This window comes from Hippoglossus hippoglossus, chromosome 11 (assembly GCF_009819705.1).
Source record: "Hippoglossus hippoglossus isolate fHipHip1 chromosome 11, fHipHip1.pri, whole genome shotgun sequence".
Lineage (NCBI taxonomy): Eukaryota > Metazoa > Chordata > Actinopteri > Pleuronectiformes > Pleuronectidae > Hippoglossus > Hippoglossus hippoglossus.
In genome coordinates, this window is record NC_047161.1 from 1,182,273 (window position 1) to 1,207,272 (window position 25,000).

The 25,000-nt window shown below is 46.2% G+C and overlaps 3 protein-coding genes and 1 long non-coding RNA gene across 6 annotated transcripts in view; 1 reads left to right on the forward strand and 3 right to left on the reverse strand.

Annotated features, from left to right (window-relative positions):
- The window catches only part of LOC117771070 (vesicle-associated membrane protein 2-like), a 4,257-nt gene extending 4,037 nt beyond the window's left edge, over nucleotides 1–220 (reverse strand). The window contains exon 1 of the mRNA XM_034601086.1: nucleotides 158–220. Coding sequence (XP_034456977.1) covers nucleotides 158–159 — 2 coding nt within the window. The 5' untranslated portion in view covers nucleotides 160–220. The remainder of the gene's footprint in view (nucleotides 1–157) is intronic.
- A 4,561-nt stretch (nucleotides 221–4,781) lies between these two features.
- Nucleotides 4,782–5,435, forward strand: LOC117771078. The gene is made up of 2 exons (XR_004615506.1): nucleotides 4,782–4,953; nucleotides 5,020–5,435. It is a non-coding gene; the product is annotated as an uncharacterized LOC117771078 (long non-coding RNA).
- Nucleotides 5,436–5,707: 272 nt separating this feature from the next.
- LOC117771045 (intermediate filament family orphan 1-like) lies at nucleotides 5,708–13,017 on the reverse strand. Of its 3 annotated transcripts, none has more exons than XM_034601033.1 (9): nucleotides 11,563–13,017; nucleotides 9,267–9,327; nucleotides 9,036–9,131; nucleotides 8,687–8,827; nucleotides 8,431–8,618; nucleotides 8,187–8,304; nucleotides 7,601–7,699; nucleotides 7,358–7,488; nucleotides 5,708–6,884 (listed from the first exon to the last, which is right to left on the reverse strand). In XM_034601033.1, the coding sequence occupies exons 1-9, from the start codon at nucleotides 12,519–12,521 to the stop codon at nucleotides 6,752–6,754; spliced, it is 1,926 nt and encodes a 641-aa protein (XP_034456924.1). In that variant the 5' UTR covers nucleotides 12,522–13,017; the 3' UTR covers nucleotides 5,708–6,751. The 3 variants fall into 3 exon arrangements, with proteins under 3 accessions (XP_034456924.1, XP_034456925.1, XP_034456926.1); XM_034601034.1 differs by having other exon boundaries at nucleotides 8,431–8,615; nucleotides 11,563–13,016; XM_034601035.1 differs by lacking the exon at nucleotides 5,708–6,884 and adding an exon at nucleotides 6,951–7,250 and having other exon boundaries at nucleotides 7,345–7,488.
- A 973-nt stretch (nucleotides 13,018–13,990) lies between these two features.
- LOC117771054 (glyceraldehyde-3-phosphate dehydrogenase-like) lies at nucleotides 13,991–19,557 on the reverse strand. Its single transcript, XM_034601060.1, has 12 exons — nucleotides 19,465–19,557; nucleotides 19,217–19,264; nucleotides 16,766–16,865; nucleotides 16,425–16,534; nucleotides 16,231–16,321; nucleotides 15,994–16,109; nucleotides 15,803–15,884; nucleotides 15,464–15,615; nucleotides 15,252–15,330; nucleotides 14,888–14,971; nucleotides 14,566–14,663; nucleotides 13,991–14,343 (listed from the first exon to the last, which is right to left on the reverse strand). The coding sequence occupies exons 2-12, from the start codon at nucleotides 19,237–19,239 to the stop codon at nucleotides 14,274–14,276; spliced, it is 1,005 nt and encodes a 334-aa protein (XP_034456951.1). The 5' UTR covers nucleotides 19,240–19,264; nucleotides 19,465–19,557; the 3' UTR covers nucleotides 13,991–14,273.
- Nucleotides 19,558–25,000: the final 5,443 nt, after the last annotated feature.

Here is a 25,000-nt window from a genome sequence, read left to right on the forward strand (position 1 = left end):
TTTAGCAGGTGAATCAGTCGATTCAACAGAAGCTACAACGATATTTAATTAAAGTCCCAAACAAACTGATGTTTGTAGACGACGGAGTTTCACCGAGAGAGAGAAGAAGATATTTACTGATTTTACAGGTTTAAATTAAAATGAATCAAGTACTCACATCTCAGCAGCAGCAGGACGATGGAGATAATCTGAGTCCGAGAGCGAGAGAGGAGGAGGGAGGGAGGGAGAGAGAGAGGGAGAGGAGGAGGGAGAGGAGGAGGGAGGGAGGGAGGGAGAGAGAGACAGAGAGAGAGAGAGAGAGGGAGAGAGGGAGGGAGAGGAGGAGGGAGGGAGAGAGAGAGAGGAGGAGGGAGGGAGAGCTGGAGGGATGGCGAGAGAGAGAGGAGGAGGGCGGGAGAGGAGGAGTGAGGGAGAGAGAGAGAGAGAGAGAGAGGAGGGAGGGAGGGAGGGAGAGGGAGAGAGAGAGAGAGAGAGAGAGAGAGAGAAAGAGAGAGACAGAGAGAGAGAGAGAGAGAGAGAGAGAGACAGAGAGAGAGAGAGAGAGAGAGAGAGAAAGAGAGAGAGCGACAGAGAGAGAGAGAGAGAGAGAGACAGAGAGAGACAGAGAGAGAGAGAGAGAGAGAGACAGAGAGAGAGCGACAGAGAGAGAGAGAGATAATATAGTATAATAGAAGTATAGTAATAGTATAGTATTTCTTAGAACATAGGATGATGATGGAGAATATCCCTTTAGAAAAGTGTAGAATAAAATAGTATACTATGATCCTATGATTATATATTATTAGTCTTTTATTTATTTTTTCAGTTGTTTATTAAATATATTCCCTCCAATGTTTATTTCAATAAATGTTGAAAATCCAGAAGTAAGTTACTTCTGCTTTATTGTTATTTCAACAGAACCCAGTGGTTGCTAGGTTACGTGGTTGCTGCGTGGAGTGGACGGAGCGAGCCCCGGTCCGATGGTTGGCGGTTGGAAACCAACATCAAGGTGCACAGCGCCACCTAGTGCCTCTGATCTGACCATTTAGTGTGAAGGGTACCTTTGATCTTTGATATGGTTCGTTCCTCAGCACCGATGAGAGAACGTGTTTATCCTTTATACAACACTACAGTGACTGAGGACAAACAACCACTAACGGAAACAGAGCAAAGCCACGGAGTGGGATGCGATGTCAGAGAAACCGGGGTCAGAACATTGTCGTTCTCTGATCGAGTCCTTTTCCAAAGAGATGACCTTGGAGCAGTTTCAGCTGATGGCGTCGTGTGAGCCCGACGGTGCCACCAAGACACTGTTAGCCGAGCTGCTTCTGGAGCTCGTAGCCTGCGTGTCACGTGCAGTGTTGAAGAACCTCGACCGTCGACTTGTCGCCGTGAGAGAGGAGCATGTTCGCTCCACCGTGGGCGACCCGATCCTCTTCGGTTTCGGAGCGTTGATGAATGACGAGGATCACGTCCAGTGTGAGGCTGTGGATCTGCTGAGGGCTCTGCTTGTTGAAGAGGTTGTGAGGAAAGTCAACACGATCCTGCAAAATACCGTGTTCAAGGAAAGGATTGCTTCACAAGCCACTGCCCCCTACAGGCTCAACGCAATGATGGATCACACCTGCAGGTTGTTTTCTGTGTTCAGACCCAGGACGGCAGTATTTGAAACATTTAGACTGTCCTATCAGAATAAGAGTCTGGCTGCCGGCGCCCTGACAGAGGACACCCAGCCCCTCCGCTCTGGGGATCCTGAGGCTGCGTCACCAGAAGACAACGTTGCTTCTGCAATTTTTGAAATAATTAGCAAGCAGGCCGACAAGATCAGTGCCCCACTTCTGAACAATGTCCAAGACTGTGAGAAATCGCAGCTGAAATCTCAAACTTCTCTGGAGATCCAAAAGGCTTCAGGTAAAATGTGTCACCGACATCGCAGAGTGGCCTCGGAGAGAGGTGTCGGCAAGATCGAGATCCTTCTGTCCGTGCACTTCATCAGAGCGTTACTGTATCACATCATGGGACAGATAAAGACCAAATTCAACTCTGACCGAAGTCTGCAGACGCTGCCACTCTTCTCCGTGACCGACGCTCTGCTTCTTCACATGACCGGTCAAGGAGAACAACACATGGATCACATGAACGAGTTCTGGAGTCTGAAGCACGCTTTCAGTGGTAAAGACCAGGATTTCGTTTGTGAGTTATTTCACGTCATCTGCAAACACACGGCGCACAAGTCAAACCCTGAGATACGTGACGAGGCGTGGCACAAAGTGCAGTGCTTCCTGGGACTGACCAGCTGGTGGCTGAACACTCAGGCCATCAAACAAGGGGCCGAGGTGCGACGCGCTATAATGGGCATCGAGCCCCGGCGCCCAGACGCCAGGAGGGGAGCAGTGGGTCCGGTGAGGAAAAGGAAAACACTGGTCTGGTTACTCGTGGACAAGGTGATCTCGAAGGCGATCAAGGAAGCAAGAGGGACTTCTGCTTCAAGTTCAAAGAACATCATTACTCGTCTGTTGGAAAAAACCTGGGCCGAGGTCAAACACATCCATTTTGAATTCACCCCGAAGTGCTTTCAACTTCACAAGGCCATCTACGCCGACCTGCTGAAGAAGTTTGGTTCCGCACAGCTGGTGCTGTTCGCCCTCCGAGGAACGGACTCACTCATTGAACAGGAAGTCGTCTCCACTGTCGCATATCACCTGACCAAACCCAAACCCAAGAGCATGATGCAAAGCTTCTTCTCGTTCATGGGCGACGTAGCTGCCAAACTATTTCATTCAAATGTTACGTCAGAATGAGTTGAGCACGTTACAGGAGATCACAGTGGTAATTACTCTGGTGTTTAAAAGAAAAGCACGTAAAAGGTACAACAAGAAGAAGCTAGGGGGCGCTATGTTGTAACCTGTTCATTCCTATAGAGGGCGCTGAGACCATAGAGGCGCCAGGGTCCAGGTGGAGCTGCTCCAGTGCAGAAGTGTTGTTGCCTGACTGCGAACAAAGTAGCCGACGCTCGCTCGCTTGTCCTGTCGTTTTTCACCAGCGGTACTTTTTGTGTCAACACAACAGACGATTGGGATTTTCCTTACGGTGAAAAGAGATTCGGTGAAGCATGGCCGCGGCATTCGGACGAAAGTGAAGAAGGATTTGAAGCCTGTTTGGAAAGGTTGGTAAAGTTCTTCATGGCAAACGGGCTAAAGCCGTAGTCTTGACTGTTGTGGGTAGAAAGAAGTGACGGACTTGCGCGCGCCCCTTGAGGCCGTCTGAGAAAAAGTTGTCGGTGCTAATTGCGTCAATGCTAAAGACGAAGTCCATAAGCATTTGGCCAGTTTGAAGAAGCTAGCATCCACTTTGTGGACGAAGCCCTCGGAGACAGATTTGTTTGCTGAAAGGACGAAAGACTTGACCCTGGCAGGCGCTCATGATGTGGGACGGGGACACGAAGGGACAAAACAAAGTGCGAACGCCATTTCCAAGACACCACAGCCGAAAAAGGATGAAAACAGGATTCTTGTTACAGATGCACCGGCAAAGGGCCAGACGGATGCCGAGCATGTAAGAAGAAAGGACACATCGCCAAGGCGACCAGAAGGAAGGAAAGACGAACCGACCACGTGGACCAGGCACCTGGATGCTGGTTTGAGAAGGTGAAACCATCGCCTGCAAACTGTGATTGTGTGTGATCGTGCTGATTCCATGTCTGATGGTCACTTTCAATCCATTTAAACATATACAAAAACAATAAACCTACAACAGAGACTCTTTCAACATCGTTTATTCGGTGCCACTTTTCATTTTGCTGCATTAAACTGAGTCAGAACAAAGAACAAGTCAAAGACCCCGTGAAATCAGTGACCACTTATCTTTACTTGTGAAGTGATGGAGAACAGAGTCCAGGCTCATTAAATCACATGCAACATCTGCACCGGCCACTAGGAGAGGAAACAGCATTTCATTCATGCATTTAGTTGTCACATTGAAATCGGGGTTTAGTGCCTTGCTCAAAAACATGCTGACAGGGACCAAACCTGCCCTGAGGCTAAAGGCTGAGGAGCATCAGCTGAGTTATTGGATTTTGTTTGTCCAACTTCTTCTGTTCTCTCATTTCTTCATGAGCTTCAGTTTCACGAGGTCTTTAAAGTCGTTTCGTTTTTTTTCCCGTTCACGTTTTGTTTATTTCTGTCCATAGATGCTATTTACATTCTGATTATACAGATGTCGACAGTTCAGCTGAAGCAGCATCGGGACAGCGATGACGTCATGAGGTGAATGAGGCTTATTTACATTTTTACATTTACAGTTGCTTTGATTCTCTTTGACATCAGAGGAACAACAAGACATTTTGAATTTTGAAGACCTTAGATTTCTTAAGAAAATAAAAGGTAAAGAAAACAGAGACAGGCATTTTGTTTTTGATACGGTTAGAAATGGAAAGTGTTGTTTCCCCGGATGTGTTCCAGTGGAGGTGACACGTTGCTGAGCAGATGTTCGTTTAATTACAGATGTTTGAAGACGTGAATCTTTTAACTGTAACTGTCAGAAACTGAACTTTAACTTTGGAGAGTTTCTGCTCCGACACACCTGCAAAATGGCTTCTCCCCCCCCCCCCCCCACCGAAATACATTATGTACAAGTTCCCAAACAGGAAATGAAAAATTCACTTCAGCTTTAATCATTTCTGTAGGTTATTTGCCCCCCCGCTCCGACACTAACACCAGATCTACTGCTATGTAATTAGTAATAGTTCCATCAACAGCATTAGCGATGCTAAAAATAAAATCTTATATCGCAGCAGCGTCAGCTCGACGTGAAGCCTGCAGCGTTTTTATATTCCAGCTTCACAAACATTCATCTTTTACAAACTGTACATCTCTGAGGACAAATCATCTTAAAATAGGTTTTTTATACTTTTGCCAAAGAAAATAAATAAATTCTCTTAAAGACGAGTCACTTCCAACATCCGTCACACGCTTGGTTTTTTAAAGACGAAAGAAAGATGGAAAATCCACTGAGACATTAGTAATGGATTCTAAAATGGAGGTTTTATTGACGCCCAAATTCCCCCAAAAATATGACACCTTCTTAATTTTTGAGAAAAATCCATGTTCAAAACTAAATACATATGATATAATATGATATAATATAGTACAGATAGTATCCCCACCCAAAAAAGACTAAATATATATAATATATAAATATATATATATATTTTAAACAGGTCTAACTTTTACAGGCTGTATTTACAAGGTGTGATAGAAAAACTTAAAATCTATAACCTGTGACGGTTGAACGCAGCCTGTGTTACTACAGTATAATAATTTATACCATATGGACAGTTATTATCATCACCTCTGTGAGAAGGGTTCAGGCTGGACACCAACAAAAAAGTCTATTCAACTTTACTTTTCTCATTATATTTGATATTTTCTGTGAGTTGTCGTATTTAATGATTTTGACTCTAAATAATGTAAATTAAAAACACAACAAAGTTATTTCTCTGTAAGTGTAGAACATTAAAATCGAACTCAGGTCAATTAAACCCCAAATATACACAAACTATATGAGCACGTTCTCGACTTGTTTCAGAAATCAACTTTATAACTGAAGATATTCTGCAGCTTAATCTTTAATCTTAAGAATAAGGTTCAGTTGTTTCTACTGTGCAAAGGGACATCTTATAGAAAATGGGGGATTAAACCTTCTAATAGGATTTCAGGACGTTGGTCTGTTTATCAGAGAAGGTGTCATGTTTCTCAAATGTTGGATTATTTATTTAAGGCAAGTTGGGACTTTGATAAAATTCCCTTTTCACCGTCGTGGCGTCACTGCAGCGACGGTCCAGCCCCAGGAAGTGAAGGCAGAGCTTCTACCAAACGTGCGACACGAAAAATACTCAATAAAAATAAACTTCTCGCTCTAATAAATGGAAATAAACTCTTATAATGAACAGTTCATCATGGGCAAACCTTCTTTGTGCATCTCATCCTGTCCGTGCTCAGACTTTAGGAAACAGCTGCTGCACTGAACAGCGAGATGAGACTGAAACTGTGAAGATGGACGACGCGTCTCCACTTCCTCCCGTCGCACAAAAAGGAAGCCAAAATATCTGGGATACAAACGCCGCCATCTTGTGTCCTTTGGAGCCGCGGTCTCAAGGCCCCGCCCATACATGCCCTCGACCAATCAGTCTCAGCTGTCAATCATGAGCCCATTTGATATCAACAAATCACTGATCGAAACCAAACTGATCAGAAACACTTGAACAAACATCAGTGTGATGACAACGACCTGAAATGACAGAAACATCTTTGACAGACATTTCTTTAACGTCTACTTTGATTTCTTTGTTTGGTCCATGTCTGCTAACACGGAGGAGAAGAGTTAACGACTGTAGTCAGCCACCAGGGGGCGATCAAGAAGCTTTGGCTTCACTTCTGGGAGCTTTCCTGTCGGCCATATTATTTTCTAGTCAGAGGTGGAAGCTAAAAGAAAATTCGTCCTGATGATGTCGTCGTGCAGGAAAACAGAAACTCAGTGATTGTTTCTTTTTTTTAAATAAACGTCGGTGGAAGTTTCCTGACGCCTCAGACACAAATCCACCATTTTGTTCCAAATCTTCTGCTGAAGATGCTTTCAGAGAAGATTAAAGATCACGTCCGCTGATTTCCACTCAGCGATAGAAACACACCTGGACGTGGAGTCAAAGTTTTCCACAAGCAGCTCGAGGGACAGAGAAGATCATCGGAGAGACGTGATGACAGAGAACCTGCGGTCAGGGTTTCCTCCAGGTCAGAGGAGGGAGGGTGACATCGCGGTAAGAGTCGCCGCTCTCCGGGTTGGCCGGCTTCTTCTTCTCCTTCTCCTCCGTGTCGTCCACTGTCAGGGGGACGAACGAGGTGGACTTCCTGTCGGAGGAGAGAGAGGAAGATGGAGATGAACGGAGCTGAAACGTTAATGTTTCATTCACAGAATTCTGGGATGTGGTTCACTTTCAATCTGTCGTCAAAGACAAAGACATATCTGAGCAGCTACAGTTCCCAAGCAGCTCTGTGACGCCATCTGCTGATGAAAGTCAGTCATTAATCATAAGTCATTTTATTAGATCAGCAAAAAAAGCCCAACCCCGACAACTTCAGTGTTTCCCATTAATTATCAAAAACGTCCTAATTCCAAAGATGAATCCTCCCAGTTTGTCAGTTCACATGGTTTTGTAGAACAATGTAGTGTGTGTGTGTGTGTGTGTGTGTGTGTGTGTGTGTGTGTGTGTGTGTCTGTGTCTGTGTGTGTGTGTGTCTGTGTGTGTGTGTGTGTGTGTGTGTGTGTGTGTGTGTGTGTGTGTGTGTGTGTGTGTGTGTGTGTCTGTGTGTGTGTGTGTGACCTGTCTCCGCTCTGTGTGATCAGCCTCCTGCACGTCTCCATCTGGACGTCCAGGCCTCTCTTCATCGAACACATCTCCATGTACTCGTGCAGGTGACGGTTCATGTCGCTCTTCGCTGTGGACAGATCCAGCTGAACGAGACAAACACCAACACGACGGAACGTTAGTAATGTTATTATATTAATATTATTAAAGCTTCTAAAAAAGACTCTTGGTCATCGTGGACACAAATGGCCGCCTCACCTCGATCTGGTCGATGGTGTCCTGATATTCCTTCTCTCTGGATTTGAACAGGCACTCGGTGTCATTGATCACTTTCTCGATGGACTCGTCCTGCTGAGGCTGCATGAGGGGAGAGAGACAGTGTGTGTGTGTGTGTGGGGGGGGGGGCATGGATGATAAGACATTTCACCTTAGTCATCAACATCTTATACAGAGTCCCGGCCACAAGGGGGCGTGAGCCTCACATTACGTCTCCTTGCATTTCAGCGTTTTGTTTTACTTTCCTCTTGCTGCTGTAACACCACAGATTTCCTCATTGTGGGACTAATAGAGGATGAGGTTATCTTCCCTGATCTTATCTTATCTTATTTTATCTTATCTTACCTTAAATAAGACACAGAGTTTAATGCAAACATTAAAATATAAAGCAAAGCACACGTCAGAGTGGACAGACAGAAACCTGACTTCCAATAAATCAACGTATCCACAATAATAATCAGTCCCTCGTATCGTCGGTGTGTGAATTCACTTGTTGTGCTCTTAATTTTGCTGTTTGTGTGTGTGTGTGTGTGTGTGTGTGTGTGTGTGTGTGTGTGTGTGTGTGTACCTCGCCCTGTGTTTCAACTCCCAGTGTGTATCCGGAAAAATCTTCCCACAGCAAAAGAGTGTCTTCGTTTTCCTCCCAGGCGAGACTGTCACAGTCGTCCTCGAACTCACACTCTCTTCTGGAGGACGCACACGCACACGGACACGCACACGGACACACACGTACACACACGTACACACACACACAGCAGATAAATAAACAGGATTTCTAAACGTCGTCTTTGGCTGAAGAGAAAATCACCTACAGCTGATTCAGCATCTTCTGCATCTGCTCGTTGATCTGATTGGCCGACGTGCTGCACGACTCTTCGTCTCTAGCCCCGCCTCCCTCGCCCTCGGACACGCTCAGCTCGTCTCCGTCCCCGCCCCTCGCCGACGGGCCGCTCGGCTTCCTGGCCCGGCGGTTCAGAGTGGAGGGGGGCGTGGCCACCTGCAGGGGGGAGGAGTGACAGGTTTATTTATTGATTATCGATTCGAACACATTCGTCGTCTCACACGAACCTGGAAGATCTGAATCATGTCCTCGCAGTTCCTCTGCTGGGCCACGTCACAGAGGCGGGCGGTGATGTCGATGCGGCGGCAGATGTCCATGTCCACCTTCATGGCCTTCTCCTGGATCTTACTGTCCAGGTCGGACAAATTCTGAAGGAGACACAGAAAAGATCCTTCGTGAAAATCATCTCAGCCTCCTGAGCTGCTGGAGGATGATAACTATTCTCACAGTTTACAGACATAAACAGTAAATACACAACAAGCATAGACGTCTATAGAAACAACCAGGGGAGTCGCCCCCTGCTGGTCAGAGAGAGAACCTGGCTTCACTTTCTGGACGTGAACAAACACGACGTACGTTACTGACGAGGCCCTTGAAGAGAACGAGTTCGGCCGTCAGCTGCTTCACCCGGAGAGACAACTCATCCTGACACACCTCACTCTCCTGCAGCTCCTGCAACACACACACACACACACGCACACACACACACACACACACACACAAAGAATTATTCGTACCTAACAGACTGTGATCTCAGTCGTGTGCACACCTGAAGATCACGTGTTTGTTGTGGTCACGTTTCTTTACCTCCTCCAGTTCCACCACCTTCTCCTGCAGGTCCATCCGGGCGGTGTACTCCTCCTCCCATCTAGAAACACAAAAATATGATTATTCATGAACGAGTCATCAGGACACAGAGATGATTGTTGATGGGCTGGAGCCAATCCCAGCTGAGTCTATTGGCCCGTCCTCCAGGAGGTTATGTTTTCACCCCGGTCCGTTTGTTTTTCACCTGGATTACACGAAAGCTGCAGAAGGAATTTCCATTGAATTTGGTGGAAGGATGGAACACGGGTCGAGAAAGAACCCATGACATTTCGGTGCGAATCTGGACTTTTATTTAATAACTTTCTTTAATATTGTGAGATAAGACTGAGTGTCGTTGTAGCTCTGATCGGTTGGTCAGTCTCTCTGCAGTGAAGCTGACGGTCGTCGTTACGGTGACGCTTGATTGAAATATTTGAAATATTTGGAATAAATAAAAGGTTTAAACTGTTGAATTGGAGAAAGTCATTGCATCGAGTGAGAGTCAGAGCTGCTGCCGTCAGCAGACGAGTCACAGCGAGGAAACTGACCTCAGCAGCAGCCGGAGCTGTTTGAGTGAGAGCATTAAAAACTCTGAACATGAAATCAATAACTCCTGCTCTCAGACTGAAGGTCTCTGGAATAAGGAATGAATGACAAACGTTTGCGTTTCGAGATGATGATGAAAGACGTTGATGTAAATGATGATGTCAGCGCCTGTGCGACACTGCAGAAGGTCACATGGGACGGGGGGGGGGGGGGGATGAGGAGTCAGCAGCATGAATAGAAGAAGAGAAAGACAGATGGATAGAGAAGTAGAGAACACAGAGGAGAGGAAGAAACGATACAGAGGGAGTAATGATGATGATGAGGAGGAGGAGGACAGAGGGAGGCGGAGGCTAAAAGACAAAATGGAGAGACGGAGGGAGAGGTGGCAGGCGGGTGACATCACTGCTGGTCGTCACAGGCCCAGTGCTGCATTGCAGGGAACCGGAGGAAGGAAAGAGGGATGAAGAGAAGGAGACAAGGAAGAAGGGAAGCAGGGGAGGAAGTGAGGAAGTGAGGGGAATGTTCAAAATGTCCTGAGAGACGTCCTCGTCCCTCCAGACAACAACAGTCCAAACTAAACCAGAATCAAACACTTCACTGGAAATGAAAGTTTTCTATGAATGAGCTCCTGCTTGTGTCACATGACACGAGACCCTGACTCATCTTTATAAAATAAATATAAAATCAGCCTTTCACTGACATCATCTTTTGTTTTACTAAATAATCAGAAACTAAAAACAATTCAGTCGCAGTTTTTACAAACTTACAACGTGTAACGTCGGCCACTAGGGGTCGCTCGATCAAAACACTAACAGAAATGTGGGCTCATGGGATTTGTTGTCTTCACCAAATTGAGCAAATTGTGGTCACGGATGAGATGAACGTTTTATTCATGTTACGCAGGAACGGCAACGAATAATCAGGACGGTTGAATCAGAGACGAAGCCACGAGAACAGAGGAAAGAACCCGATTCCAAGTCGTCTGAATGGGAAATGAAATGTTTTAAAAATAAAACATTCACATCTGGATCTTTTAGCTGTCTTGTTCTTTACCTCTTTATTCTCTACCTTTCATTGTCTTCTTGTGTTTAAATTCCTTGTTCTCGATTATGTTATATTCTAATTTATCGTATCTCCACCATTGTGGATTAAATCCAGGCTGCAGGGGGCGCTGTGACGGTTTTCTTGACTTACTTTGGGCCTTTATCAAATCAACTATGGTTGAGTTGTAAATGTAAGTAATGTAAAGTAATGAGTTCATCATCTCCTCCTCATCTCCTCAAGGAGACTTCCTGCAGGAGGATGACCACATGTGAGTTCAGGGAACTGACGTCACTTCAACACGGAGCAGAATCTCAGAGTTTCCAACATCTGGAGGAGAAGTGAAGCTGTTTTAGATCAGAGGAACCTTCCAGCTGTTCCTAATAAAGTGCTCAGGGAGTTCACTGCAAGAAGAGGAACCTAAATAAGATAAATATCAAGACAATAATCTGGTGGTTTTGTTTTCTACATGTTGTCAGGTGATGTTTTCTACTGACTGAGATGTTTTGCTCATTTGAATCATGTTATCGTTTCTTTCTTGTTTCTCAGAGCTGGATGTTTATCTGGAGATGAATTCATTAATAAACCCGTCCCGTCTCTCAGACCCGGAGCCTGAGGAGCGGATCAGTCCTGCAGGATGAAGCTCTGGACTCTCAGCTCGGTCCTGGTCCAGGACTCACAAGCTGCAGATCAAGTGAAAAGTTCTCACCTTCTCTTGTACTCGTCTCTCTCCCGCTTCACCTTCCCCAGCACGTTGTACAAGGCCCGGATCTCCGGCGTGATGGTGTCGATCTGGACCCCGATGCCGTCCGGGTGCGTCCAGGAGACCCCGGGCCCCGTGACGCACGACTCCCGGCCGGAGCCGAACCTGCGGGTGTGGTTGAAGGACCACATCGACCCGGGCAGGAACCGGGGCGGAGGAGGGGGGGGGCAGTGGGTGTTCGTCCCGGCGTCCGCTGAGTACCTCTCGTTGATGTTGGTGAAGGGTCTGAACGGGTCGCTGGGACTCAGGGCCGGGCTGGTGAGGTTGGAGTTTGAATCCGTGAGGGGGTGGAGGTGGTTGCCCAGCAGCAGGTGTCTGTTGTCATAGGAGGAGGAGGGGGGGTTCAGGGTGGGGGACAGCAGGCCGCCGGGCAGGTAGGCCGGGTTGTTGGCGTTGGGGAGCGGGATGAAGCCCGGTCTGCCGGGGATGGGCCCGATGAATCCAGTCTGGACCCCCATGTCCCTGGTGGGGGGCCTCTGGGGCCCGTCCCCCGGCCCGCTGTCCCCCAGCGCCTGTTGCAGCTGCTTCTCCAGAACCTTGTTCCTGCGCTCCAGCTCGTGCACCTTGGCCAGGAAGCAGCGGAAGCGCAGGTTCAGGGTCTTCAGCACGCTGATGTTCGAGCCCAGGTCGTTGCGCAGCGCGGTGGCCCCCGGGGGCCCGCGGTGCAGGGGGCTGCTCAGGTGCAGGTAGGCCAGGCCCGAGGGGGGCAGCGCGCCCAGGTCCAGCCCGGAGAACCCGTCGGGCCCAAACCCGGTGTGGTCCCCGAGGAAGTAACCGGGCTCCGGGATGGCGAAGTCCGGCTGGCCCGTCATCTGATGCTGCTGCTGCGGGGCCAGGAAGCCGCTCTCCCCCAGGACCGGATTCATGCTCGAGTAGGAGAATCTGAAGTGCTCGAAATCCGGCATGAACCCAGAGTTCTGCAGATTCAGCTCCGGCACGTTCGGAATGTGACGAGTGTCCCGAACCGGCCCCGGATGGAGACTGCTCCGGTTCAGCTTTACGCAGAGGAGGCGGCGCGCGGACGGTCACACGATGCGGCTCAAACCACAACACATCAGGGGGAATCGAACCGGCAACACACCGAGGAATCAAACAGACACACAGCGGCACAACGAGCCCGAGGACACGCACGCGCACACACACACACACACGCACACACACACCCACACTCCGCTGGTCTCTGCAGCAAAGTCAGATCCGCCAGGTCACTTTTACGCAGCGTTAATTTCCACCAGAGGAGAAACTGCGCGTTTGTTCTCACGAGAAATGAGATGATTTCTGGTTTAAATGAAAAGTGAGCGACGAACCTGAGTCAGAGGAGGAGACAGGAGGAGACAGGAGGAGGAGACAGGAGGAGACACGAGGAGGAGACACGAGGAGACTCAGGAATAAACACTGCGGCTGGATGTTACCACACTGATCCTATAAGAGGAGCAACTGCAGGTTTATCTACCGTAAGATCCGTGGTAGAGATGCAGCTGAGAATAAAGCCTGTTGTTTATATAGAGTCTGTTTATATAAAGTTAATCTACAGAGTGGGATGAGTTTAAAGAATCTGGTTTAAGGTGGAGAGATCAATGCAGATTAAAAAAACACATGTAGCTCATGGAAGATGTAAATATCGACCTTTTTTATTTATTTATTATACTTATTTCTTTATCCGTCTATTTATTTATACATCCTACAGTGTTTTTACTCATTTATCTTATTATTCTTTTTGTATTTTATCTTTGTCACATCTCTTTCAGTCATTTAAATTCTTATTCATTTATAAAACATCTTTCTTTGTTTACTAGTTTGAAACATATGAGATTTACAACATTGTTACACCCACTTGTTTAATATCATTTCCTCTGCCTGTGGATGAGAGGGGTGTGTGTGTGTGTGTGTGTGTGTGTGTCTGTGTGTGTGTGTGTGTTTTTATAGTTCTTACTCTGAAAATCACTTTGTGTTTCAATGCATTAACTGAAAGTGTTATAAAAATAAAGCGACGAATGAGAATCGACGTGTTTCCACCATCTTTCCTTCCTCTTCAGGCTCGAGTCTGATTCAGCTTTACTACATTTTGGCCGTTTTCCCAGAAATAAATTAAATATCTTGCACCAAACTCACTCACTCGTCTGAGCAGGAACAAAACCACAGCGTTAAAAACATTCACCAGCTGATTATTTAAGATTTATCTACATACAGATGTGACAGAATAACGTTTGGAGTGATGTGTTCAGATAGCATGACGAGATAATATCTATAAGTACTGATTGATATTTATCTGTATGTTTAGTTTTAGTCACGTGTTTTAAAGCTGAAGGTTCAATGTTGGAGAAAAGAGCACAAATTGGAACCCTTTCAAAATAAAGGTGCAGCAAATACAATCCACGTCATTCAAAGGACTTTATTATGATGTCATGTGCTAAAGGAGCCACATGTGCAACACGACCAATCAGAACACGACAGTTCAGAATCATCACTGCTGCACAGGGCACAGTGAATCTATGATATAAAAAAGGTGTTATCACTATTATGAGTTTTATTATGACTATCATCCACGAGACGGTTGTCGTGGAGGAGTTTGCTCCCGGGACGGACGGTTCTCATCCAGTTACAGGTGGAGGACGAGAGGGAATCATGAGAAGGAACCAAGGAGGCGTCAGGAGACCTCACTCCTTGGAGGACATGTGCTGGATCAGGTCGCACACACGGTGGCTGTAGGCGAACTCGTTGTCGTACCTGAGATGGAATCAGAGCAAAGAGTGAGAGAGAGAAACGTCCGTAGCTCAGGGACATGTGTTCTTAAAAAAGACTAAATGAGCGAGGGAATAAGAGATTCAGATATAACGAGGCAGAACATTTCATGGAGCAGCTGCATTTCGTTCAATGGTCAGAGGTAGAAGAAATGTAGGAGAAATTAAATAGGAATAGAAACAGAACGTCACACGGGTTCAAACTCACCATGACACCAGTTTGACGAAGTGGTCGTTGAGGGCGATGCTGGCGCCGGCGTCGAAGATGGAGGAGCGAGTGTCGCCGTTGAAGTCTGTGGACACGACCTGAGCAGGAAGAGACGAGCACGTGAGCACGTTCATTCTGAAAGTTCACTCAACTTGTTTCATTTGCTCCTGAGAACATGAATGAAACAGCTTTTAACAACCTGCTGTCACCTAGTGGCTGCTGGACGACACTACACATCATCACGACCGCATCAACTGTCCATTACTTCTTCTGTTGTTTTTATAAAAGTCTGAATATTACCCATCATCTGTTTTTTTTATACCTGGTCCTCTGTGTATCCAAGATATCCCTTCATGGGTCCGTCGGCCGCGGCCTTGACGACCTTCTTGATGTCGTCGTACTTGGCCTGAAGGAGGAGACGGTTTCAGCAGCAGTGCAAATATTTTCACAGCAAATTCAGATTGATTTATAATCACACGTCAAAGTCTAGATAAAGTAAAACACTTCTTGAGATGAATCTGTTTGACATAAGCACGACTGGGCTCGTTTCTTTAACCTCGGTCGAACCCACAGTTACAGTCAAACACAAACAAGTCAGGATGAAGGAGAAGCGTGAATCATCAGCAGGACGTTGTGAAGCAGCGCCGCCTCCTCGCGTCAGGTTAACGTTCATCAGAGACACTCACGGGTTTCTCCAGACGGACAGTCAGGTCCACTACAGACACGTTGGGGGTGGGCACACGGAAAGCCATCCCGGTGAGTTTCCTGGAACAAGACGATCAGCGTCAGACCCAAAGTTCAGGAAGTTAAACGTACCGATGATTTAATTCCCTTTAAAAGACTGAAGCCCCCCCCCCGAGGGTCAGAGGTCAGGCTCAGTGTTAGAGTCACGACGTACCCGTTCAGCTCGGGGACGACCTTGCCCACGGCCTTGGCGGCGCCGGTGGAGGCGGGGATGATGTTCTGGGAGGCTCCACGTCCGTCCCTCCACAGCTTACCAGAGGGACCGTCCACGGTCTTCTGCGTGGCCGTGACGGCGTGGACCGTGCTCTGCAGGGACAGGAAGACATGAGCCGCCATTTTCTTTTAGTTTGAATCGTCACATTTCAAATTTATCAGCAAACGCAGAAAAAGGAGGCAGATGAAGAACTAATCACTTCCTGCTTCCTCTTTGAAAGTTCTTTATTAACAACTGATCATGTGACACAGGACGTGATTGAGCGAGTGGCGTTTTTACCATGAGACCCTCGATGATGCCAAAGTTATCATTGATGACCTTGGCGAGTGGAGCCAGGCAGTTGGTTGTGCAGGAGGCGTTGCTATGGATACGAGACAGGAAGTACACGTTAATGATATTGATTCAAGATGAGTCTTTTTTTTTGCTTTGTTGACATTTATAAACATCTATGGATCTGGACACGCACTCACCTGACGACCTTCATGGAGTTGTCGTACTTCTCGTGGTTGACGCCCATAACGAACATGGGAGCATCAGCACTGGGAGCAGAGATCACCACCCTCTTAGCGCCGCCCTGCAGGTGAGCCTGGGGGGGGGGGGACAAGAGGACGAAGGTCAGCTTAACGAGCTAACGACTGGAGACGGAGATGATGAAGGAAATCAGACAGTCTTCTGTTTCTTCATCGTCTTCTAGATGATAAACTCACAGACGCCTTCTCGATGTTGGTGAACACGCCGGTGGACTCCACCACGTAGTCGGCGCCAGCATCGCTCCACTTGATGTTGGCGGGGTCTCTCCTGCACGTTCATCACAAACCAGAGTTTAGTCACGTGCACGTTGCTGAAAACAGACTCACACACTAATTCTGCTGAAGTACTGTGTTGAACAAAAGTTACGAACTCGTGGAAGACCGTGATGTGCATGTTGCCGACGACCAGCTTGCCGCCCTCGGCCTTCACCTCTCCGTGCTTCCACACGCCGTGAGTGGAGTCGTACTTGAACATGTAGACCTGGGATGAGAGGAACATTTAAAAACACACACAAGTATTAATACCAACATCTGAAAACACTAATGAAGTAAGAAATGTTTAAAATATGTAAACCTTTAACCAGGTTGTATTTAAATCTCTAAAGGTTCATCTCAACTCTCCTGTTAATGATTTTAAACTTCTTCTGCTTAATGTCCGAACTGAATTAGATGATTTTGCATCTTAAGACATTTTCAAACTCCAGCCTCTCACCATGTAGTCCAGGTCGATGAACGGGTCGTTGATGGCCACCACCTCCACTTTGTCACCGGTGGCGGCGGCTCTGGTCACCAGACGACCGATACGGCCGAATCTGAAGCACAGGAGGACAAAGTGAGAGAGAGAACAACGGAGTCGGCTTGTGAAGATTCCTCTGAGAGTGCTGAGGCAAATTTCATATTAAAAAAAGATATAACAGAGCTTTAAAGACGTTTTTTTTTTTATGTTCCTTCATCTGAGAACAGTGTGAACTGTGATCGGCTCGTGTGAAGGGAAATCAACCCCACGGTGGAACTCAGGGGCCGAGAAGGAGCACACGTCTGAATGTTTGAGCTCGAGAGAGAAAAGAAAGACTCGTTCTCAGAGAGTCCAGTTGAAACTTTCTTATTCAAACTGCTTCACTTGTGCCTGTTCAATAAAGTTTGTCAACTTCCCTCTGTGACCAGCAGGCGACGCTGGGACTCAAACCACAACCTGCAGAGGACAGAGGAGCCGTACAAGGCCGCCCAGCCCTGACCGGAGATAACAATAGCTGGCACCGGCAGCTGAACGCCTGTTTATGCCTAATATGGCCGGTGAGACAGAGAAGAGCGAACAGAGGGCAGAGGTTCTCGTTCAGGAGCCCAACACCTTCTTGTTTTACATATTTAATCCTCTGAGATGCTTTAATAAACTGAGATCATCCTCATCTCTTGTCTTTAACACTCGTATCATCGAATCATCGTCCACCTGCTGTAACGTAAAGATCCTCGAGCTGCTCGTACAAACTCGATCTGACTCGGACATTAAAAAGAAGCAGAAACAGAAAGTCCAAAAGCCTCCGCACCGTTATCATGTTACTGATCCAACTCTATTTATACATCACATGACCGAGTCCTGTTATATAACGTCCCTCAGGTGTCACGTTACATACTAACTGTATGTTCTCATGGTTCAGGTTCGAACCCAATCACCCGCTCTGCACCACCACGACCATCTGAAGAACCACGATATTTACAGAGACTGAAGTCTGCTGGAAACTTTTAATAAAACTTCTCAGGACTAAAAGTTCCAGGTTCTTTTAGTCTAAACACAGAGATTTTGCAGATAAACTGATGAATATGATAAAAATACTTGAATGAAATGAGCTGGTTCAACAAGAATAAACCAGTTTATGTCACAAAGTAGGTAAACCAATAATCTGTCAAATAACAGAAAGAGGTTGTTTGCAGATTTTGCATTTGAAGAAAGTTAATTATTAAAGAGAAGTGGAGAGTAAGTGACAGGTAGTCAAGTACTGTCCTGCCTTGCTCAAGGGCAGGAGCATTTCTGCAACTTGCAGGAAACCCATAACATCAGTGGAGGGCCAAGCAGCTCCTCATCGAAAAGTTCAGAACCACAACTCTCAGATTTTATAAACTGAAACCCAACTGTTTACACATCATAAAAAGACGGGTGTTCGATTCCCTCGGTTGGTTTTGGGACGCCACCAAACAGCCACAAGGCCAAACTGGATCAGAGCCCATCTTCTGTTTCAGGATCAGTGCTGGTGTTGGTTCAGAGCCAAGATCCAGAGGCTGAGCTTCCCTGCAGCTGCCTCAGGAGGAGGAGGAGGGGGGGGGGTGACCGGTGACCTCCTCCTGTCTGAGGAGCGTCCGTGAACCATCGGCCCATTGGATCGTCGCTGAACTTCAGCGGAAAGGTTAGAGGGTTAAAAATAGACGAGCGGCGGCTGACAGGAATGTGACAGCTGACGGGTGAGGAGGAGGAGGAGGAGGAGGAAGATGAAGAAGAAGAGAAACCAACCGTGACGCCACAACAACACCTGACTATTAATAACCAGAGAATAGAGACGGTCCCGTCCAGAGACCTGATACCGATACTGTCCCTGTCCCTGTCCCTGTCCAGCATTTAGACAGAGACAGAAGATAACAGCTCTTTTTAAATCAGATTTAAATCTTTAAATACCTGAACTTTAACCTGTTTTAATGGATATTTTATGTTTATATATACAAATATATCAAAGTATTTATGTTTTTATTCTGATTGTTTGTGAGTTTTATTTTGTTTGTTGTATTAAAATGTGCTACACAAATAAAATGATAATTATTAGTGTGGTGACGGAAACCAGTTTGTTCTTTGTGGATGATTGAATCATTTAGTTTGGACAAATCACCGCTGATGATATTTCACTTTGTTTCAGATTTGTTATGTTTCTGATGACAAGTGATTCATATGCAGAGAATCAGAGCCGCAGTTATTAATACAACACAAAGCAACAGTTTGTGAAAATCAATTAACTGTTTGAGTCACTTCAAACAGTTTAATAGAAAATGCTGCAGACTTGGTTTGTCAGATATCAGGTGAGTTATGACGAGCAGCAGATGAACTATGAATATTGTTAGTCGAGTTTAGGACATCGACTCCTGCAGGAAACTTTGAAACAGAATAAATCCATCGACTCACCCGTTGATTCCAATCTTCACCATTTTGTCTGATTAGGTCTGATCTTGACTGGAAGAGAAAATAAAAGCATGAAAATCAAATAACATTTCAAAATTAAAACCCAGATCATCACGCACAGCAGCAGAAGATAAAAACTCTCATTGACAAACAGACTCAGAGAAACTGAGATTTATCAATAATTATAATTATCAACCAGGAATTCATGGATTTGTTTTTTTACATAGAATAAGTGAAAAGTGAGAAAGTACCGTGAGTGAAGCTCCTGCGTGCGCGTCCTCTGGCGGAGAAGTGAGAGCGGGGACGAGCAACACGCGTCACCGCCATTTATCCCCGCTGCGCGCTCCCGGGACACGCCCCCTTCAAAATGTCAAGGTCACGTTTTTTTATAATTTTATTTTTACACCCGAAGAAAAGTTATACAACAAATAAAACTTTATTTATATTTTCACACAAACAGAATTAAAATCTATATCTTATATTATTGATTTTATAGAAATTAGACTTGCAAAGTAATTGTAACTGTAACTGAAGAAAATCAAGACGTTAAAATACGATTCAAATTGGATTAAAACAAATAAAACTTTTCAAAGTTCTTGACAAAGGCAAAGAATAGTAAATAATTCTTACAATAAAAACCAATTAAATATTATATTTAACAGACTGATATCAAAAGGAAAAATAATCCACCTTTAAAAGAGGCAACTAGTTAATAATGTATTGATTCCAGATTTGGGCAGGGATTTGAATGACAGTGTGATGGATGAGCTGAATGTACACTTAAAGGTGAAGTAAAGGTCGACCTATAAATATATCGTCCAACATGAGCTTCATAAAGTCTCAACATGTCTCAGAGGGACACACGTGTGGTGATGGCGCTCTGAGCCAGAGACGCCATCGTGGACGGACGAGATCAATGTGGTTGATGGTGAAACCGTTTATTCAACAGCTCAGTTTCAGACGATCCACCTCAGCCACGGCTTATCCAAAGGGGAGTGGTTACCATAACAACCCCGGTGCTCAGTCAACTTGGTCCAGGTCTCGCTCCTGATGTTTGTGTTTCTGATTCTCAGGTTTTTAACCAACGTCTTCGATTCTGCTTCAAAGTTCAACAAATACTTTGTGACTGTGAAAGTCAGAGGGACAGTCTGTGACCCAAGGCTGCTCTCTCTCTTCCTTCCTTCCTTCCTTCACTTGTATCCCTCCTATATTCCTTCCCTCTTTCCTTCTTATATACCTTCCTTCCTTTACTCTTTTATTAAATATTGGAGGACTTCAGAGAACTGACCAAACTGTTTCCTGAATCTGTGCGAATAATCCAAACTTCTCACAAACCTGAAAGTCTCCGTTATCTTAAAGGTTCAGTGTGTAATCCAAGTGAAGTTTTCTCTTGTGTTTAATCTAAAATGTACGAGTTGTTGTTTTCTTTACTTTAAACTTAAATATATGTCAGACTGAACGATTAAAGAAGCAGTGGACTGGGAGGAGAAGGAGGAGGTGAGGGAGGAGGAGAAGGAGGAGGAGAAGAAGGTAAGGGAGGAGGAGAGGGAGGAGGTGAGGGAGGAGGAGGTGAGGGAGGAGGAGAAGAAGGTAAGGACGGAGGAGATGGAGGAGGTGAGGGAGGAGGTGAGGGAGGAGGAGAAGGAGGTAAGGACGGAGGAGGTGAGAACATCCTCACATCAACATTCACAGTCCTGCAGCTGTCTCTCTGCTCTGTGGCGCCCTCTAGTGAAGATACTAACAACGTGCAACGACGCCAGGAAACAAACTTGATAATTTAAAGTTCATTCAAAGTAAAATCTTGTTTTTATTGTGTTGTTGTTTGTCTCATCTCTTCTTCTCTTGTCTTATTGATGCTGTGGTTTTACACTGACGAGTCGTCTGAAAACGTGAATGTTTCTGTTCTCAGCTGCAGTTTGAACATCTGGACTCTGGAATCCTGCAGCTGAGAGTAAACAACACGAAGTTCTACTGCGTCCAAGAGGTAACAAAGATTTTCTGTTCTTATAGTTAATGTTGTGCTGAAATAAAAGAAGAAGAAGCATCATAAAACACCCCCAGGACTCCTAGAGGTCAATATGAGAACTACACACATGCATCATATTCCTCCTTGTAAATGTCCAGTTTGTAAATTTAATCCTCAGCCGTGTAAGAATATTAAAAATCACACCTCATGAATTTCAGGAGCTGAATATTTAAAGCCACTTTCATCTTTCTTCCAGCGTCACCGTCCTCAGAATCCAACGGTTCAAAGTAAGAAGCTTTTCTGAACTAATTCACGAACAAAGAGAATTGAACCATTTCAGTTCCTGTTACCTGACGTAACCTTGAACTCTGACGTGCGGGGGGGGGGAACAGAAGTCGAGTTGGTGGAAAGACAAACTGATCAATGAAAGAAGAGATGAAGGTGAGAGATTCAACATTAAAATATATTTGAGTAAAGTAACAGTTTTATAAAAGCCGTTCTGTGTTTATGTAAGCGACGACTCAAACAGTGAATTATGAATGAAACCCCCCCCCCCCCCGGCCGAGCGCAGCCTCCTCCAGCAGCATCACCTCCGCTCACCTGGTTTCCTGCCAGTGATGCTGCTTCCTCTCTGCAGCTGATGAGGCTCCTTCCTGCTCCAGAGGACGCCACAAGGACGCCGAGCTCCTCGTCTGCCAGAGACTCAGACGGGCCGGACGAGGCTCGATGAAGACGGATGATCTAATCCTGCAGGGGGGGGGGGGGGGGGGGGGGCTGCGAGGAGGAAGGACTTTGTTACACGAGTTCATCACAAACCGCACAAGGTTCAAGTTCTGATCTGAAAATCAAATGTTGTTTTAGTCAAGTAAACAGCTCTGTTGTTATTTCGTTCTGTTCGCGATCAGGACTTGTTACAAGTAGCTGCTGCTTGTGCTCTAACTCTGCACTTGCACTCAGATATGTTGTTGCTGGACACTTTCATTTGACATCACTACACGGTATATTCTATTGTCACAATAAAAGACGTTTCACGCACAGAAGCAGCGCGAGGAGAAGAGCTGAAGCTGGAGCAACAAAATAAATGAGTGCAAGGGGAGGAATTAGGTTTTTTCCTGAAAGAAAATAGCTCCTGATTGGATTTGCTCTGCTTGCACTCAGATGTTTCGTTGCTTGGACAGATTTCCTGCGTTCCCGCTTCAGCTCTTCTCCTCCCGCTGCTTCTCTTGTGAAGCAGCAGGAAACAGACATTGTCGGCGAGGCGCTCTTTAATATCGTGCACTGATCTCGTTGGGGGCGTCGTGTTGTGGGATTTCCGTGGACACCTGCCGACCGTTAGCAGAAATTATTTCCCGTGGCCGTGACATAAAGGTTTACGAGCATCAGCGGCTCCTGTCGGAACAGCTGAGTCACTCTGCTCCGTCATGAACCCACAACTCTATCTTCACCTTTTTCATTTGAAGACGCAGAACGTCACCATCCAGTCACCTTGGTCTGCTCAGTTATGACCTGTGTGATTATACAGAAGGTTTCAGGACAATAACAGGATTTCACTGCTTCATCTCTGTGACAGTTTCATGGAATCACTGAACCAATGACTGCGAGGTTTGAAATGAAGATTCTCCGTTTCGATTTGTGGGGTTTGACATTTGAATCGTGCAGCGACCATGAACTTAAACAGATGAATCAACCGAGCAAGGACTTGGTTTATGAGCAATTGATCATATGATTGTTGAAGATGCGAGAGAAGTGGAACCCTCGTGAAACAAGCAGAGAGAAAGAAAAGATACGAGATACGATAACATAGGAAACAATAGGATCCTTGTACATTTGCGGTGTGAAGCGAAGGGGAAAGTAGAAATAAGAAGTATGGAAAAAATATGTTAAAATGCCGCAGCGTCAGAGGCCTTCGGGCTGCAGCAGGGATCCTGAAGGCATCTGAGCTGCAGCAGGGATCCTGAAGGCATCTGAGCTGCAGCAGGGAGCCTGAAGGCATCTGAGCTGCAGCAGGGAGCCTGAAGGCATCTGAGCTGCAGCAGGGAGCCTGAAGGCATCTGAGCTGCAGCAGGGATCCTGAAGGCCTCTGAGCTGCAGCAGGGATCCTGAAGGCCTCTGAGCTGCAGCAGGGAGCCTGAAGGCATCTGAGCTGCAGCAGGGAGCCTGAAGGCATCTGAGCTGCAGCAGGGAGCCTGAAGGCCTCTGAGCTGCAGCAGGGATCCTGAAGGCATCTGAGCTGCAGCAGGGAGCCTGAAGGCATCTGAGCTGCAGCAGGGAGCCTGAAGGCATCTGAGCTGCAGCAGGGAGCCTGAAGGCATCTGAGCTGCAGCAGGGAGCCTGAAGGCATCTGAGCTGCAGCAGGGAGCCTGAAGGCCTCTGAGCCGATCAGCAGGACGACGCTGAGCAGGACACAAAGAGCACGGATCCTGTCCGACTGTAAGAGTGAGATCAAGCGTTGTGGCCTTTACTTTGAGCTCTGTGAAGATCCTACGAGCTGCAGCTCCCGGCTCCATGTCGCTGTTGGAACGTGACGCTCCTGGTTTACTGCAGCTTTTCATTCCTTAACTCTTTTACTCATCTCATGTTTTTACTCATTTACAGTAAACCTTTATATTGACTGTTGTACCTTTTACCTCATTCTAAGTATATTGTATTTCATATAATGATTCTGTTTAACGGGTGTTTGGATGTTTCTCTTTCTTGTCTGGCATCAACAACCGTGATCTCGTTCTTTAAATCTGAAACACTTTGTTTTTATCTCCTTTGGTCTTTCACTGTTTCCTCTGCTAAAGGAAAGGAGTTAGGAAGCATTGAAGCTCCTTTCCTCATCATTTAGAGAATTCAAACATCTCTTTTATTGTGTCACCCAATGAGGAAGCACCAATCCAAGCCCTTGAACAAGTGAGATAAGATAATGACAGAAACCATCTTTCACTAACATTTATCTAACAGGTTTATGACCTTTACTGCAGCCAGCCACCGGGGGGGGGGATCCAGATGTTTTGTGGAGCCGTCACATCATCATCTTTATTAGCATCGAGTCAGACGGACACGTTGTTAGTTCAGTTTTTCTCGTGATTTGTTGACGAAATCCACTCAAAAGCAATTTAACAACTTATTAAACAAAGTCATAATTTACTGTTTGTCCCCACAAACACACAACCAGCTGAACAGGTGTGTGTTAACGCACACACACACTAACACACACACAGCTATAAATAGTTCACTACATGCTCGTCTTCATTTGCAGATCCACCACATTCTCCCTCTCTCACCCTCTCTCACCCTCTTGTCTCACCTTCTCCTCTCTCGTCCAGAATACTAACAAACCTCTCCCCACCTCCTCCTCCTCTTCCTCCTCCTCCTCCTCCTCCTCTTCCTCCCTCCTTCCTCTCCATCTCAGGTTTTTTTTTATTCCTACAGATGCTCATATTCCCCATAAAATTTCTCTGCTTGAATTCTTTGTCCTCATCTCTCAGCATGACTCATAGACTTCACCCTCCTCCTCCTCCTCCTCCTCCTCCTCCTCCTCCTCCTCTTCATCCCTCCATCTCCTCTGTCTCTCTCGGGCAAGTTTTATTTGGAAATCATCCACAGTTGCTGGGGTTTCACCTCCTTCGCTCTCCTCCGGTGTTCAATTCCCGTCTCTCTTTCTTTTCTTTCCCGTGCCCGTGCTCTCCATCTCTTCCTCAAGTCAGTGGAACCTGATGTTCTCACAGTGATCAGGGTGAAGAGCTTCAGTTGCTCACAGGACGTCATGTTGTGATGTGAAGGCTCAGAATGTGAATGTTTGCAGACTTTTACCTGGATGCTGTATTTTCATAGTT